General features: G+C 44.2%; 2 protein-coding genes and 1 long non-coding RNA gene across 3 annotated transcripts; 2 read left to right on the plus strand and 1 right to left on the minus strand.

Moving 5' to 3' along the window:
* Nucleotides 1-274: 274 nt before the first annotated feature.
* yju2 (YJU2 splicing factor homolog) lies at nt 275-5,385 on the minus strand. Its single transcript, XM_056296252.1, has 8 exons — nt 5,272-5,385; nt 4,829-4,929; nt 4,521-4,665; nt 4,196-4,330; nt 3,873-4,054; nt 2,112-2,262; nt 1,529-1,697; nt 275-1,187 (listed from the first exon to the last, which is right to left on the minus strand). Exons 1-8 carry the CDS (start codon nt 5,293-5,295, stop codon nt 1,069-1,071), a joined length of 1,026 nt encoding a protein of 341 aa, XP_056152227.1. The 5' UTR covers nt 5,296-5,385; the 3' UTR covers nt 275-1,068.
* A 1,953-nt stretch (nt 5,386-7,338) lies between these two features.
* Nucleotides 7,339-8,985, plus strand: LOC130126767 (cocaine- and amphetamine-regulated transcript protein-like). The gene is made up of 3 exons (XM_056296393.1): nt 7,339-7,568; nt 8,201-8,281; nt 8,653-8,985. The coding sequence occupies exons 1-3, from the start codon at nt 7,437-7,439 to the stop codon at nt 8,758-8,760; spliced, it is 321 nt and encodes a 106-aa protein (XP_056152368.1). The 5' UTR covers nt 7,339-7,436; the 3' UTR covers nt 8,761-8,985.
* A 5,062-nt stretch (nt 8,986-14,047) lies between these two features.
* LOC130126128 (uncharacterized) lies at nt 14,048-17,981 on the plus strand. Its single transcript, XR_008811706.1, has 3 exons — nt 14,048-14,129; nt 14,893-14,988; nt 17,899-17,981. It is a non-coding gene; the product is annotated as an uncharacterized LOC130126128 (long non-coding RNA).
* The last annotated feature ends 548 nt before the right edge of the window (nt 17,982-18,529 follow it).

The following is an 18,529-nucleotide window of genomic DNA, read 5'->3' on the forward strand; positions in this document are numbered from 1 at the left end:
AGACGTTGCGGCGGAGGAAAGTAGAACAAACTGAGACTAGATGGTTTGTAAAATAAGCAAGATCACCTAGCATGCTCAGTTTCACCAAGTGCGATGTCGAGGTTAGGTGATACACAGCTAAACCACCAGAACTAACCAATGCCATTTTTTCCACTAGCATTTTTTCCCCAGTATTGTGGATTGCGATGGCCACAGCTCCTGCAAACAACTCTCAAACCTGTATCATGTGTTGAACAATTCCCCACATAAACTACCTCTACTCTCAAGGCTCTGGCTTATGCTTTTCTTTATTCATTTATATATCAGTACAGATCTGAAGTATTGACAATAGCCCATTAAAAAAAAACCGCTTTCTCAAAGCTCTCATCCCACTTCACAGCTATTTGATCAGCACTATTTTATATTTTAATGTTTTGACGTTTACTTTTTATTTGATGTCTTTTGTGATCTGAAGAAATTAACAGCACCAACGAGTCCCCTATGGAATCGGACTTCAAATAAATATGAAAGCAAAGTATTCTGATGCCACATCAGTATTCAAGGAAACAAAACATTTGAACAAAGTCTGAATAATGCAGTTCATGAACTATAAGGAGCTAAATGTAGACACATTTTATTTTAAATGTGAAATATACAACTGTAATGTTTGATAGAACACAGCTGCATCACAAAAATACAGTAATCATTTCTCTGGGTTAACTTTTCAGTTACTGCTGGCCCATAAAGTTAAGAGGGGGATTAAAATACCAGATCTGGGTGAAAACCAGTAATTATAACAATGTACATGTAAAAGACAAGGCGGCTAATACCGAATAAGTGTCCACCAACATAACGGTTTGTTATCAGTCATGTTATCATTCACTCAGCCACTCATTTGCTGCACCTTGGTAGAGAAGTTTTAAGCGCAACCCACAAAAATGATTTGCACATCTTGATAGCTGCTTAATACAGTGACAATGGACCATATCATGCAAATTCACTCCGAAATAATATACACAATTCTCTGTCAAGTGCTCGAATCTACAAGCAGCCATTTAGCTTCATCAAAGCATCAGCAGCCAGTTCATCTCAGTCACTCTCATTGCTGTCACTGTCTGAATATGCCCCTAATAGGCTGAGAGATGAGCCATTTTGCACGGTGATGGGTTTGGTAGTGTTGGTAGAATCACTTGTTTCCACTTTAGATTCTGCAATGCAATAAAATCAAAAGATTGGTTATAATTCAAGGGTCACATGTTGAGATGTAATCAAGAGTAAATGCAAACATAAAATTCATGAAAACAGCAACACTTCATGTGGAACAAACAGGTGCATTGTATTGGGGGAAAAAAAGCTGAAATCTTGAAAACTACTAAAGATCATGTGTGCATACAGCAAACACAAAACCAAGTTATGAAGTGATGCAGGCAACTAAATAAATTGCATGCTAAAAAAAGAGTCATACCAATGCCTTAATATGCTGTTTTAATCACCTATTGTTTCAGTTTTTAGGGGAGCTACAAAGTGAAAGACTGAATGCTCTGTTTACCTGTCTGTGAACAAGAAGCAGCAGGGGGCGCTCCTGGAACTGGTTTGCTGACAGCCGCCACTTTTTTCCTCACCACCAGGGATCCAAGAGACCCTCGACCTCCCAACGTACCCACACTCTTCTCCCAGCTCTCCACCTTGGCCCTCTTCACTCCACCATTGGTGGAACCCTGTGGATACACATCAAGTCATCCAATACTTTGAGGAGCAAACCATCTCTTTCATATGCAATCACATTTTGCATAGAAAGCCAAAGGCAAGTATTTCCAACTAACGCTATGTGCATTTTTTTACCCTGCAAGGAGAACCAAAATGGGTAGACGTCATCGTTTCATAGTAATTTAGATTTGGAAAGCAATTTCAGTTATGTCAGTCAAAGAAAAGAATACTCAATGCCTTCATGTGACTACACTTTCAATATGGTAGTGCATTGTTCCCTGATGCAAATCCCAACATTCTGGTTAACATAAGTTAGCCAAAAGAAATGTGAAGTTTTTAGAATATAATTTTTCATCCAATACATTTGTCGTCAATTGCAAATATGTCAATATCAGTTACACAAATTGTTCAACCTGTGGCCATACCTGTGTGTCTGTAGGTTTGTCAGTGGTGAGGATGTCTGTAGGTCTGTCCATGCTAGAACTACATGGCTTTGTGTTGCTGTTCGTCTCCTCCTGGTCTGAATCAGAGTCGGAGTCCCTAAGCCTTTTCACTTGAGCACGCTCCAGCATCTCTCTGTTAGGCAAAAAGAAGGGTACTGACTTGAATTAACTGAATGATTAATGCCTGCTATTTTCACTAACAGGCAGGATTTATATAAAAAATAACAAATTAGATGATTTGGACATACAAAGATTAAACCCCAAGAAAAAACACAAAGGCCAAAGGTAATATAGGAAATATTGCAGCATGTCTTTAAAAGCTGCAGTTGTGGCTATGTAGATAATGGGTAGGGATGGGTATTGTTAAGATTTTAACGGTACTACAACTCTTATCGATACTGCTTCTCGATCCAGTACTTTATGGTGCTCTTTATCAGTTCTCTTTGTTACTTTTTTCAAGAAAAACAAAAAACAAAAACAAAAATCAAGGACAGATTTAACATTACTTTATTTTCCCATGTGGACAGAGCATTACTTTTAATCATTAACCCATGTTTGTATAATTTAGTTAACTCAGTGTGGGCTCTAGGCTGCTAGCATACATAACATACCTGAGGTGAATGGGGCAACGAGAGATGAACTACAAGCTAGGCAGTCGAAAACTGTATTTCTCTGTCTGTATTTGATGCCTTTTCACTAGATGTTTCGAAAAATTGCTTGTTTCCGCCCTTACAAACAAAAGACTTGTTGCACTCGTGGCAATGAGCACTGTCAGCATCAACTCTAGAGAATTATAACCAGACCATTTAGTTCTCTCTCTGCCATTGTCACTAAGAGCAGGCTCTGTGAGCATGTGTCTGCATGCGTGCGCGCACGTCAGAGAGAGGCAGAGAGAGCTGGCCTCACCCCTCGGCTCGCACATACAATAGACTCCGAGAGAGAGAGAGATCTCTCTTCTGGATTGGAAATAGCGAAAATGCATCATATATGAATGTCATTAATCTTATTACAAATTAGAAACAGAGTTGGTGAGATAAAAGGTGCAAGATAACATTAATGTAGCCTATATAAATGGTAAATGTATCTTCTTAATTTCTCCAATAATGATAGCAGAACCATTAACATTGGAGATTATCAATACTACGGTCTCTAATAATTTAGCACTGGTGCTTGTTTAATACTGGGTTTCGGTAACCATCCCTAGTAATGGGAAGTTTTAAATTTGAGCTGCGTGATGCCACTCACTTCTCCTGTATGAACAGGATCTCGACTGACACCTGGTTTCTGGCACCTATTTGCAAGTATCCTACACCTCTTTTTTTTAATATATATTTCCCACCCCTTAAACAACATAATTGGGTTATGTCACTATGGGAAGAAGGCTGAAGTTATTGATAGCTAGTGTCCCACTAATAACACAATCCAGTAACTTATGTCTGTGAACTAACTGCTTCAATCAAAAGTGGATGTACTATAGATCAAATTCAATGTGGGCATCATGAGGGTAAAACCCGTTAATTGTCATATTATGAAACTAACATTTATGTTGTATTTAATGTGTTTGCTGCACCAATGCAATGATATATTCCGGGACCTTCTCCTACAAATTTAATCCACTGGATCACCACCCCCTCATTGTTCTAGGAACTCATGACTTACAATTTAAGTACTGGTGCCGGTGCATGTTCCATGCAAGTATCTCCAACCTCCTCTCACAATCATCTTAATGTTGTCATTACTTACTTTGTCTCCCGCTCATCGTCTTCTTTTTCCCTTTCCCTCTCTCTCTTCTCCATCTCTCTGTACTGGTGGATCATTCCCTCGAAGTCCACCTGAGCTTGCCTCTGGTTCAGCTCTCTCAGCTCCTGGAGGTTCTCCAGAACCTCCATCTCCATCTTGGAATCACGAGTTCGGTTCTCCAACACCTGAGAGAAAAGTACCACAGACTCCTCATTCAAACTGCATAAAAACTTGCTAGGCCACTATCACTTTAGAAAAAAAAACATGCCTAACAAAAACACAGCGTAGTGTTAAATATAAATGTCAAAACGCTAATTTATACCGACCTTCATGGGGTTGTTCAGTTCCTCCTCCTCTCTCTCCCTTTGAATTTTCTTCTCCTCTTCCTCAATTAGTTTTTCAGCCTGGAAGTTCCGTGTGGCGCCATGTTCCATGGCATAGTCTGTGTTCTCTGGGTCTGTCTACAGACGGGAAAGGAGATAAGAGATAATCTTATACACAGGTGGAGAAAATTTTACTTGTTTCTGCAGACTATTACATTTTCTATTTATGAACACAGATTAAATATTGTGACATTACATTTACTTTCCAAGTAGATAACGTTGTGGTTTTCTTTTTTCTTCAGTTGACACGATTTTGACAAATCCTCACCTTAAAGGTAATCTCAGCAAGACATCGAGTACACTTGATGTAGAAGCGGAAGATGGGAAGCCCCATGTACAGCTCATTCTGAACCGTTTCCTTACGGGCGTTGAACTTCTTCCCCTTGTAGATGTACTCACCACATGTTTTACACCTACAGACATTCAGTGAAAGGTAAAGTTGGATATGTGAACAAGTACTTCACAAAGTGAAGATGAATAATAGAAATCTACAACGTTGTTTTTACTTATATTTTCCAGTCCACTTTGAGTCGGAATACTGTCGGAATATTGAAGACAATGCACCAAATAAAATACCTCATATTAAATGGCGCCATCAATCTGACCACATATTGTCGATCTTTGGGGAGTTTAAGCTTGGGGATTTTTGATGGATCAAAATCCGGAGGATAGTATTTCTGTAGAGGATAAAGCACAAAGTTGGTTACAGTACAGGTCAAATTTACTATGACCACCAACGGAGAGCTACTGTCAGAACCTCGAGAAAAGGGCAAGTTAGCGATGTGGGGATATAACTTAGCTCGGGTAGCCAGTAGAGCTTTGATAGTTAAGATTTGCTAGCGTCCAATTACTACAAGACCAGCTCTTTAAGTTGCAGATATACGTCACGAAATAGCAAAGGTCAGTTAGTGTTGCTTTAACTGCATTAACGTCAGCAGCTGCTCGTTACGGTTCTGACTAACTAACTAGACAGTCAGCAAATAAAACAGTATATTTTGAAGCTCATAGAAGTTACTTACATTTAAGACTTTTCTTTCAGACATTGTTGGTCTAAGTAAAAGTCAGAATTTGAGACGAAACGACCAAAACTCAGCTAGGTAGATGAATACAATGCGCTAGTCACTAGGGCGCCTCTTGGAAACTGTAAACTTCCGGGTTTGGCAAGTTTCACTTCCGGGAATATTCCGTTTGTTGGCGATGTTGGTCTAGTGTGCCTTTCTTCTGCCCCCTGTAGGAAGAGAGAATTATCTACAATTTTATTCAGAAATCGCCTTTTTGACTTGAGTCCAGTAAAAAACAAAGCCCCACTTCGCCCTGTTTGTATCCATCATGATGCAACAGGCAATCACTAACCAGTTAAATATAAAAGGACTGTAATCCTATTGCAAAAATGTTCAACTTGTTATAATTACAGAGAAATACGCAATCATTGGTTTGTTTGAAAGATGATCCATGTTTGAACATCTGGGTACATACTGAAATCCTCAAGAGCAGACTTCAGTGGAAAAGGGGGTTGTGATCGTAAGCTTAATGGGCACGAATACTCTCTCTCTCTTTACACTTCTCAACGATGTCTGTTGGAAATTTGACTCTACACTTTTTGAGGCAAATTGCATTGAAACAAGAAAAGGTAGCCTCGTACAACTGAGGGATGAGTTTAAATTGATCAATAATCAGCACCAGACTACTATATTTCACTGCCTGAAACCGATTAGTTTTTTATTATTATTATTATTTCACTGTTTTAATGGGCACATTCTTGGCTCGTTCCCCTGTCTCCCCTTCGCAACCTCTCAATCAAAAACTATTCATCTATTTTCTCCAGTACTTATCGCCTACATCTTCATGTTTCTTCACATAGGCCCATAGATGTGTCAGTGCGTGTGTGGTTATATACTATATATGTGACTGTAAGTAAGTGAGTGGTCATTTATGTTAAATGTTATGATGGGAGCACTATGGTCACACTGTACCACAGACACACAGTACAAGTACGCATACATGCACACATATACGTGCACATGCATTCAAAACAGATATATTGACGCATGCATTTACGCACTGCACCAAATCTAATTCACTAAGTCACTGTCATTGTTTTATCTTTCCTTTACATGTTTCATAATGGCTTTGTTTGTTTTTATATGTTCCTCTCATGGTAGAGGGGAGGCCATTGTGTCAATGAAGGTCAATGAAGGAATGGCCTCCCGAGTGGGTCTGCATGAGTTTTTGATTGATCTGGTCACTGTGTAAATACAAGCTAGGTTATAGACGTAGGCATACGCGCACACGCATACACACACACACACACACACACACACACACACACACACACACACACACACACACACACACACACACACACACACACACACAAACACTTGAGCACTGGATGATTGAGGTTATCCACACAGGAGGAAATTGGATCACGATTACAGATTGATGTCAATAAGGATTAACCCGAGATCTGACTTTTAACTTTATTGAATGGGGGTGACAGAGATGGACAAATAGGTTAATGGCCACATTAGAGAGGTAAAGCTTTGGGACTGACTCTCTGTTTGTGGGCCAGTTTTCAAATGTTCCTTTTCAAAAGAACACGCAAAGAAGAGTTTGAACCTGTGTTTTGGATAAAACAGAAGAAAAACTTGCATAAAAAACAAAAACAAAAAACGTGTCCACGACTTGATAGTTGAAGGATTAAATGTGGCAAGGTCCAGATGAAAGATTACACCATCATACACAGGAGTACCCATTGCGCTGCAAGTATGAACGTGCGAAACATTTCCAGAGTATCGACCTGCGTCTTGTTTGAAAGGATCAAGGAGCTTCAAACTCGGCTGATAGTACAAATGAAGGATCGGACAGAGTCAACAGTCATGAATTACTTATCACACCCAAATCCACCTCCGGCTAATCTTCTTTTTTTTTTGTTTCCATCAAGACGTGTCAACACGTTTTATTCCTGCGAGCGTCCTGGCAAAAGGTGTCGAGCGGTGTCAAAGTTGCCATGAATTTTTCAGCGGAGTGTGCTGATGTCATTCACCACCGCGTCTTATAAAGTGAGCGGTTCGTCCGCCCTCAGCACCACACCGCCGCAAACTCCGGCAGTCTTGCTCCGCCGCCGCTCCTCCGTCTCCATCCGCCCGCCGAAGAGCGACCCGGGTCCCGGCTCAGCGGCACCATGGCCAGCGTCCGCACGCTCCTTCTCGCCGCCGTATGCTGCGCGTATTTGTGGGTGGCTCGCGGAGAGGACGCGTCCTTCGAGACGCGCTCGCTGGATTTCCCCATGAAGACCCAAGAGGAGAAGGATCTGGTGAGGATGAGAGGATAGACGCACAGAATGAATTGACGAATGAATGAAAGTTGCTTGAAGTTGGCGCGATAATGGAAGGGTTTCATCTCTTAACGAGATATCCATTATCCAGAAAGTGACCAATGGGGAGGATGATCGATGGCACGAGATAAAGTATCAGTCGTGTTATGTCTTTTCAAGGATAGCAGGTATTTTAAGCATACATGTGTTGACTTGATACCATCAGAAAAAAAAACCCAGAAAGTATTTTATTGCCATGTGCATTATATGCACTAGGAATTTATCTTGGCGTTGTTGGTACAAGTAAGACTGCTAGAAAAAAAATACTGTCTTGAATAATACTAAAAATAAGCATCTGATCTATACACACACACACACACGTCCATAAAACAGATCTTAAAAATATAAACAGCACAAAGTAAAGTACAAGTAGAATTTTATAAACAGATCGTAATATTTACGTGTATGTGTGTGTGTGTGGGGGGGCTGTCAGTGGGGGTGGGGGGGATGTTGATTAGTCCGACTGCAACAGGCAATGAAACTGATCATGACCATAAAATGATAAGAATGAGCGCCTTCTGGGTTTACTGTGCACCAGACTCTTTCTGTGTGTTTTTTTTTTATCTGTGCAGATTGACGCTTTGCAAGAAGTTCTCGAGAAGCTGAGGAACAAGGAGATGCCCTCGGAGAAAAAGCTGGGCTGGCTTCCTTCGGTGAGAAGACACAAATAACAGAGAAATTACGAAGTCTGTCTCAAATGTAGACATGCTTTCGAACTATTCGCAATTTGCTCCTGCAAGTAGACCTGCAAAGGGAATAGGGCAGACTCTCTGTAGTCTGGTCCACGCTGGTCTCTCAGCCCCCCACCCCCCGTTTTAAAGAGTCAAATCATGCAAAATAAGATTAGAAATGGGATTTTAGCAAGTGACCACAAGTTGGATCTTGTCCTTTTTGTGTCCGGAATTATGACGCACGAATGATGAACGTTGTCAGGTGTAATAAGTGTGATGTCGTGTATTATTACTAGTTGTGTGTTATCGTTATCATCATCCTTACTATCCCGATTTTGTGTGTTTTATTGCAGTGTGACGCGGGGGAGCAGTGCGCCGTGCGTAAAGGTGCCCGCATCGGCACGCTGTGTGGATGCCCGCGCGGGACGTCCTGTAACTTCTACGTGCTCAAATGTTTGTGAAAGACCTCCGCAGTTCGGATGAGAAGACCCCCATTTAAGAGTTTGATGTGACATTAAAACACGCCATGTCGAGTAAAGCGAGGCTTCCATTGTCATTTTCAGATAAAAAAAATAATAAAGTCGTGCCATTGCGGTGCGTTGTCACCAACGAGGTCTCGCATTAAAGGAGAGATTCAAGTTAAAGATGGAATTTAAAAAAAATGTGTACAAGTTTATGTTTGTTGAATAAAGGATGTGGTTTTTGTAAACTAGTGCGATACATTTCCTTTTTTCCCCACTGTATGCGTGCCCGCGCGCGCGTGTGGGTCTTCGGCCATACCAATACATTTATTATTACACATGTTGGCGAAATAATCAGATATCTGTTACGTGTTTTTTTTTTCATTAACAGCAATCATCTGATTTACGTTTTGCTCATTTGCAGCCGAGAAACACAGAAATGATCGTAATAAACTGTCAACCATCGGTGATAAAAATCGATATTCTTTCAATATAGTGTAACGTGCATGGATAAGTAGACACGTTGGTCCTCAACTAACGGGTCGGACCCTTCAATCGACTGGTTAACGTTGTCGCTGATCCGTCGCCACAGCCGGGACGCGAACCCGTATCTCCTGCACCGCAAGCGACAACGTTTATTAGGTTCAACCCGTTAGTCAGCGGCCAACGTGTCTACTTATCCATGCACGTTACACTACCCCTCTCCTTCGGGAAGCGCGTCCCCGCGCTTAAGCATATCAGCTCCCTCACGCCTCTGGGCGCACGCGCTTCCGATGACCTCACGGTCTCACCATCCCACTTCTGACACCAATGTAGCGAATTCGGGGGGCAGCCCGGAAGACCGTCGCCACAGCCGGGACCCGAACGCGTGTCTCCCGTTCCGCAAGCGACAACGTTAACCAGTCGAGCGGTTAGCTATGTCTCCCGCGGTGCGGGCGATGCGTGTTCGCGTCCCGGCCACGGAAGTTCCTGTGGTCGCTCCCCCGAATTTACTACATTATTCAAATGTTCGGTACATTTTCGCTATTTACTAGTTGACGCATAATTATTGATCTCATTAATCCATCAGTACATATATAGAATGTATTTACCACTGTATTGTAGTTGAAATGTACTTTTCACTAGTGAAAAGTCTGTTTTCAGATATCATTAAGCGGCCTCATGAATATTCAACACAATGCTCAAACACCAAACGAGCTGGAGAGGAGAGGTGGAAATAAGTGAACTCTGTAAAAGATTCAGGCTGCCAACTTTTAGTGCAATGAATGGATACAGAAACGTTATCGTGAGCAAAGGGGATGCTACACCCGATGAGCTCAGGCCTCATCCCATGTAGCACCGCGGAGTGCGAAAGGGGATTCAGACAGATAAATCTAATTGTCACCCCGATCCGCACAAAGTCACTGACTGAACGGGTATCCGCCTTGATGTTCATCAAACTACACGGACCACCTCTAAATCAGTGGGATCCGACAGGTTATGTGACAACTCGGCTGAGATGCTATCGCTCGGCTGAAGGCCCGAGAACGAGACCTTCAACCGAATCTCTCAAGGATTCTCCTCCTGACCCAGTGTGGCGATTTCTTTGACTTTTTTTGAGCAGGACGTCCTGTGGTCGAAATAAAAACATCAAAGGTGTGCTAGATGTGTTTTATGGATTACAATCTCAACTTCAAACTTGATTAGGCCTATACTGTGTAGCCCAGTCGAAAGGACGAAGTAAACCAGTGATGTTGAATATAATAATAAGTAGTGGCAATGATTTGACTCCCCCTCTGACTTGGAGCTACTGCGGCCTGTAATTATAAAATTGCGCATACCTGAGTGTATGCATGTGGTGTAGAATAAATTCGCGGATCCTTTGCTATGAACTGGGGTGATTTGTGTGTGGTTTGTGAATGAAGCATGTGTCAGCGCGCAGCATTGATGATGTCATTAAAATAGCGTCCCCCCCCCTAAAAAAAATCCCCAATCCACCCGGGAACCACCGCAGCCCGGACGCGAACCCGGGTCGCCCGCACCATGGGCAACTGCGCTAACTAGTCGACTTGGTTAGCGCTCAGAGAAAACTATTGGGGGCACTTGGTGTTCTCCTTGCTCGCAAACAGGTCGGCCACTGGTCACTCTTACTGTCGCCAGATCTGTTCAGCAAGGCAGGATTACGGACCGCGCATGCCGAACGAGTGCCCCGGGGCCCTGGACCACGAGGGGCCCCAAAAGGTCAGGGGTATTGTATTCGCGTATAGTAGGTGTGGTGGGGAATGCTTCACTGGTAGGTTGAGTGGTTGTGAATGCAGCTCCAGGTCTGACTCCTCCCTCAGACGATCTCCTCATCAGGGCCAGGTTATCTAAGCCACCTGTGCCGTCCCTTTTTTTGTGTGCCTTCTCTCTTCCTCGGCCTCTGCTGTGTCTGGTAGTTGGTGCTGCAGTTCCTGAACTTCTAGGGTGGAACCCCTAGTGTTTGCTGCCACTGTCGTGCTGGTTATCAGGGGTATTTCCTGGTGTCAAGGTCCCCTGCTAGAGGTGGTTCATCTGCTGCTGTTTTGCCTTAGTTTCTTTTGTTTGCTTTAGTTTATTTGATTACTAACTGGGTTGGCCCTTCTTTAGTTTGTTTTTTTTGTTGTTGACCTATTTGATTTATTGTGTTAGTTATTTCCCTCAGCAGCTTGAGTGTCATCTTGTGGGAGGCTAGGCACTTGTGGTGAGGTCCCTTCACGTGTGTGTGTGTGTGCGTGAGTAGGAGCACCGGGACACGTGTGGAGAGTTCACCAGTCTGCTGTGAGGTTTGCTGTGGGTTTGCTGTGCTGCACGGAAGGTGAGTATTGGTAGCACCCCTGGGCACTCCTCAGTTAGTCTGTCTTCCACAGTTGGCTTCAGCCTAGCTTTCTAGTTTGGTTACAGTTATTTGTGTAGGCTGGGCATTTTTTTGGTATTTCAAAGGGGCTTTTTTTAATTTCTCAATTGTATGAAAAGATCATTTTTACAAATTAATTGTAATAAAGATTCAATTACTTCATGTTGGTTTTAATCGTTTTTTTCTTGATTTCCTTAGCAGCTCCAGTTCCGGTCCTTTCTTGTTTTTGATTAATTAAAGTATTTATATTTTTGAACCACGTCTCTGTCCCTTTTCAGTAGCGAATCTGTTCACCTGGCTAAGCTCCAAATCCTTAATTCTGGTTTTAAAGAGAAATAGTATATCCTGGCGTGCAATTCCCCAGGTGGCGTTGTTGGCCCTTTTCTTGGTCTTAGCCCTCCGCCACAGAGGGATCCCAAATCATATCCTACAAGGGACGTTTGTTCCAACTCTGCGTAGCCTAGCTGACAGGGCGCGGCGGGGGGCGGGGGGGGCAATGGGCGTGCATGCCCCGGGGCCCCCTAGTGGGTTAATCCGGCCATGCTGTTCAGCTATGTCTGGGGAGATGCTTCATTCCTCTTGGAGTGGGCCACCTCTGGACATCGTGTCTGACCCCATATTGAGAGGTCCCGGAACGTGGCAGGCCTTTAAGCAGCAGAGATCGTGATCTGCCGATATCAAGATGGAGTCTGGTTGTGCTGGTTGTGCTGGGGGGAAACGGGCGGCACCCCCCCCCCCCCCAGCCCAGGTGTGAAACCTCTCACGGTTAACAGTGCTAGCATCTGAGACAATCAAGGTGCGGTTAGCCACATTAGCGTCACTGATATAGCTAATGGTGCCAAATGGTCGAATTTAACTGCATTAGCTTCTCGCGAATGGGGAAAAGAGGCCGGGGAAGAGCAAGGCATCGTGCACTGCTTGCCCCGTATTTGCCTCACCCGGGGAGGGAAGGCAGACATCCCCTCCGGCCCAGATGGGGCACCTCTAAAAGCTTTTGGCACTAACATCTGAAACTACCTGTGTATCAGAATGTGTAGTGCAGGACACAGCTCTCTTATGGAGGAGGTAAAGGTGGGGCGACGCCCTTTACTGAAAACAGTACCATAACCATTCTTCCTTAGGAAGCAGAACACATGGGACCAGTGCCCGTTCAGCGGCTGGGCGGGGAAGCTTGAGCAGGCCAAAGATGGCTCGTGCTTGTAGAGACCGAGTCGCGGAGCCTGTCCTTGGAGAAGTGGCGACCATGGGGCCTTGGTAGCTGCTGCTGCTGGGGGTGAAGATGGGAGCCCAGCTGCTCTTACACCTTCCGGTCGACGAAAGCCTGGAAGTTCGGACCAAAGAGGGAGTCAGGTGAGAGAAGGGTGTGTTGAGAAGATGGTGACGCTTGCGCTCGTCCAGTGAAGACAGACCCAGCCAGAGATGCCGGTAGCACACTGGATGCGGCCACCGTTGATGGCGAAGGCCCGGGATGTCTGGTGAATGGCGTTACATTCTCCTGTCACCGCCTTACGGTCTCCATCGGCTAAGGCACAACTCCCTAAAAAATCCAGGACCTTCTTGCTGTGAGGCCACTGCACTAACCACTGCGCCACCGTGCCCCCATCTACAGACAATGATCTATTAAAAAAAAAATCCCCCATAACTCGCAATTTTATCTTTATTGATTTCATCCCGATTGTTGAAGAAAATTATTTCATATTTAAGAAGCCTTAAATGGGTATCATTTTGTCAACCAATGACTGAAAGTTATGTTGAGGGCTTTAAAAAAAAGAAATAATTGATTTGTTCTTTTTGTAATTTCCAGATGTGTCAATTCATTGATCTTTCTTAAAATGTGTATGTATAGAATTATTGTTACTAATAAGATAATTAATTATGACCTCTTGTTGTAGTATTTTTACAGGTTATACATGAATTGTACATATCTTAAATTAACATTCTAACTAGTCAGAATTCCATTGATATCTTCAGATGGAATTATGACTAGGAAAAATGAATTGCAGATGTCTTAAACTGGAAGTTCCATAGAAGTCAACGGTAAAAGTGTCAACAATGTGACTAGTTAGACTTGAATTTTAGACATCTTGAATTAGATTTACGACTAGTGATAATGTCATTTTCTCACCAGTGAGAACGTCATTGCCACTAGTCAACAACGATATGAATCACAATTATTACTAGTCAGAATTACATAATAGATGTCACAAATTTGAATTACCACTAGTCAGAATTAAACTGAAGATATCTATAATTCACATCATCACCACTTATTTTGTGTTAAAACGGCTTGCCACACAGCAAGGCGCCGCGAAGCAATTTCAATGACATCATCAGAGAAACAGCATTTCCAATATGGCGTCCTGCCGGGTGCTGGAGAGGGAGGTGCAGGAGGGGGCGAGACGTGCCGCGGTCACAAACCTCCACTTGTGCGACCGCAAACATTCTGTGCTGATCGTCATCGGACGGGTCAGCCACATCTGGCAGGCGGGACACATCAGCAGAGAGATCGAACGAGGTGAGGTTATCACAGACGAACCGTCGTTCGGTTAACCAGAGGATTTTTTTTCTCGCCCATGTTTAAATACAGATCTGAGAGCAGTGAATCGTCCCCCGATTTTCGTCGTGTGAATTAAAATGGAGGATGCTTAACTGACTTCATGTCAGCGGTTTTTTTTCTTTGCAACATTATCCGGCCCGGATTATCAGGGATGCGTCAACTGTAGACGCTCCATCATCAGCATCACCCGTTCATCAGGGCACTACATGATGGAGCGTTTGATGCAGTTATTTGATTTCGGTCTTTTTGAGAAATGTTATGGGACAAATATTTGTAATTATTATAGTCAGCAGTTGTAAACGATATATTGCCAACCTATGTGTTTATGTACTGTCCCAACTGATGTAACACTGAATTTAACAGGTAGCAGACTACAGATTACGACCATGTGTTTGGGTACAAAAGTGGTCTGACTGTGTGGGTGTAGCTCTTTGCCTAGTTTTCTCAGAATGCGTGTGTCTGTAAGTGAATGCATTTCTGTGTCTGCATGTGTGCTTCTGTCTGGAACATGTGCATGCACTGTGTGTGTGTGTGTGTGTGTGTGTGTGTGTGTGTGTGTGTGTGTGTGTGTGTGTGTGAGAGAGAGAGAGAGAGAGAGAGAGAGAGAGAGAGAGAGAGAGAGAGAGAGAGAATACAAGACTACAGAAAGGTGGATAGACAAACAGCTAGACAGATGGCAAGACAGTGAGGAACCATGTGACCGTGCCTTGTGTGTTTCCAGGTATACGGTCATGGGACGTGGACCTGATAGCCTGTAACCTGAATCTGTATCTTCAAGAATTTCTGACTCACCACATAGTTTCATTCAAGAGTGCAGGTAAGTTGACTGCAAAATAATGTGTTTGTTCGGGTGACGAGTGACCATGCCCAAACTGCTTGACCTTATTTTACATGGAAAGGCAAGTCACCATGGTAACCTGCCCAGTCAGCTTGTTTCTGGTCCATGAGGAAGGAAGGAAGGAAGGAAGGAAGTGGAGAGGGTTCGGTTTATTGTTAAATGTGGGTGGGTTGTCTGGGCAAGTAAACAATACAGAACCACCAAGCCATGCAGGCTCTCTCTCCCTTATCTCCCTTTCTTTGTCTCTGTGCATTTGTGTGGGTGCACACCGAGTGTGCTGGTGTGTCTCCCCCATTTCATAGATTATTGCAGCTTTTTGTGGTGCCCCCAAGGCAGGGACAACCAGATACAGAGAACACGGTGGAAAGGCAGCCAACAAACTTCTGTGTCAGGGATTTGCAGCACCTCTGGACTGCTGATCACGTATTAGGAAGGCATGGGTTGGCCTGATAAGCGCATAATGGTTGCTAGTGTGCCTGTCTGTATGTGGGCTCCACTGTAATGCCAGTTCTCCATTTGACGTAGGCTACACGTTTGGCAAAACAAATAAGCTATTGCATGCAAACAGTTTGAGGCCATTTTTAGAGAGGGGGAAATGTTGAGAGAGAAATGTGTCGATTAGGTGTTAAAGTCTCAAGTGTCTTCATAAACTTCAGTTGGTCCACAATTCAGCCGCCCGTTAACATTAGCAGGCCTCCTTCCGTAGATCATGTCACTCCTGCTCTTCAGCAACTCCACTGGCTCCGTGTTAAACACCGTATCGACTTCAAGTCTGCTTCCCACCTTTAGGGCCCCTCATAACCTAGCACCTCCGCATCTTTCCGAACTCCTTCATATCCACACACCCTCTCGTAGCCTACTCTCAGACCCTCTTCTGCCATCCAACTCACTACACCATCTGATCCCGACCTCTATGGTTACACCCACATTGAGTTGTGCACAGACGGTGATTTTAGTATACCTATCTGTTGTAATAACTTATCATTGTGTACATGTGTTTTGCTTGATTCTATGCTGTCTGATACAGTGCTGCTTGTTTTTAACTGTTTTGTAAGGTGTCATTGAGTGCTCTGGAAGGCACCCATCAATAAAATGGATTATTATTATTATTAAAGACCAGTATGTTGAATGTAAGACATGATGTCATAAGGCCATGCTACAAAGCAAATGCTATTCTTGCATCTGCCCTCTGGCATGTCAGGCAGTGTTTTGTGTGGGATGGTTATCCCTTTGCTTACTTTTTTTTTCTCAACGCGGCGATGCTACTGTCAATATTACTGCTGAACAGTGTTAGAAAATATTTTTATGAAGCCCCCCCCCTTTTTTTTCTCCCCAAATGTATCCGGCCAATTACTCCTCTCTTTCGAGCCGTCCCGGTCACTGCTCCCCCCCCTCTGCCGATCCGGGGAGGGCAGACTACCACATGCCTCCTCCGATACATGTGGAGTCGCCAGCCGCTTCTTTTCACCTGACAGTGAGGAGTTTCACCAGGGGGACGTAGCGCGTGGGAGGATCACGCTATTCCCCCCAGCCCCCCCCCCCCCGATCAGGCGCCCTGACCGACCAGAGGAGGCGTTAGTGCAGCGACCAGGACACATACCCACATCCATGTCTGTGAATGTTCTCATTCATCCAGGTCATGGTTATCCAAAGGAATTGAATCAAGTGCAGCTGGACTTGGTATATATCCGTGAAGACGTTTCGCCTCACATCCAAGAGGCTTCATCAGTTCGTGCCTTTCTGACTAGACCAAGCTAGTCTGACTGGCTGGTGATGAAACTCAGATATTTAGCCTCTTTGAGTCGTTATCAGAGCTATTGATGTCAATGGCTCTTTTGTGTTCCGATGTTTAGCAGCGACGGTCGTTGGGGGTGTTAGTTTCGACTTCGTTAGTGCTCCATTCAGTGGTCATGAGTCGTTGGAGCCGTTAGTGACCGACTGTTGTTCTTGGAGGCTAGGCTTCTTCAGTCTCCTGGGTAGAGATGAAAGGACGGCATTGTAAGTGGGAGATAGGTGGTGTCGCAGACCTCCTCCTCTGTTGAGGGATGGTTTTTCCAGTTTTGCATAGATGGCTTCCTTCACCCCTCTTTCAAACCATCTATCTTCCCTGTCCAAAATGTGTATGCTGCTGTCCTCGAAGGAGTGTGTCTTCTCCTTTAGGTGTAGATAGACTGCTGAGTCTTGTCCTGAGGAGTTTGGCCTTCTGTGTTGGGCCATCTGTTTGTGTAGTGGTTGTTTGGTTTCTCCTATGTATAGGTCAGTGCAATCCTCATTGCATTGTACAGCATACACCAGATCCAGCTTCCCATCCATCGGCTCCCATCCATCCATCCAGCGGATCATCAGGTTTACACACAAACACACTCACACAGATGTAGCTGGGCATACACAAACACACACAAAGAGATCTGTTTGTTAGTAAGCTGACTGTTTTCTAGTTTGGTTTTCTGGTGACATAAATCCAGTTCCCCTCAGACTGTTATTTCCTCTGCAGATTGAGTGAACTCGGCAGTTCCTCTTCAGACAGCCTCTCTGACTCAGCTGTTCTGTTCATCTCCCTTCCCCCCTTTTGGTCAAAGATGCGATTAATGACCTCATACCATTCAGCTTTCTCACTGTCTGCCCAGTATCTCCCCCGCCCCCCCCCTCTCTCTATTCAAGTTTCCCCTCTCCTCTTCCCCAGCCCTCTCTCACTGACCCATTTTAATCCATCTACATCTTCATTTTGCTTCTCAACTCTTTCAACTGGGACTTTCTCTATCCGTGACCTTCTCTCTCTCTCTCTCTCTCTCTCTCTCTCTCTCTCTCTCTCTCTCTCTCTCTCTCTCTCTCTCTCTCTCTCTCTCTCTCTCTCTCTCTCTCTCTCTCTCTCTCTCTCTGCCTCTTCAGGCCAGAGGTGTCTGCGCCACAGCACCAGAGTGTTGGACACTCAGGTGCTGATAAGTCCCTCTGAGGAACAGCTCCACTCAGAGGTGAGGGTCCAAACATAGGAAGTGGGGCCCATCATGTCTCAAACGTTTGTTTCTATTGAGTCCTCACATGTGAAAATAACACAAACTTAAAAGAAAGATAAAAAATCCAGATTTTGTTCCTAATCTGAAAAAAAAACATTTTGGTAAGAATCCTTTAAGGAAATCCTGAAGTAATACCTGTGCAGTACTGTCTGATTACTGACTCACTCCAGTTTATGGTGTTTTGCAGCATTTCCTGTTGAATGTGTTGTAGATGACAGTTTTAGTACTGAGAAACCAGATTTGCTCCTCTGCTCATTCCAGGATCATTTCCAGAAGGTGTGGTGGTTTACAAGTGGTTCTCATATCGTTCTGTCTACATGTACATATTTAAGATGTGATTTCCCATTATGGGCGGCACGGTGGCGCAGTAGTTAGCGCGGTCGCCTCACAGCAAGAAGGTCCTGGGTTCGAGCCCCGGGGTAGTCCAACCTTGGGGGTCGTCCCGGGTCATCCTGTGTGGAGTTTGCATGTTCTCCCGTGTCTGCGTGGGTTTCTTCCGGGGGCTC

Source organism: Lampris incognitus, chromosome 16, assembly GCF_029633865.1.
Source record: "Lampris incognitus isolate fLamInc1 chromosome 16, fLamInc1.hap2, whole genome shotgun sequence".
In the NCBI taxonomy this organism is placed as follows: domain Eukaryota; kingdom Metazoa; phylum Chordata; class Actinopteri; order Lampriformes; family Lampridae; genus Lampris; species Lampris incognitus.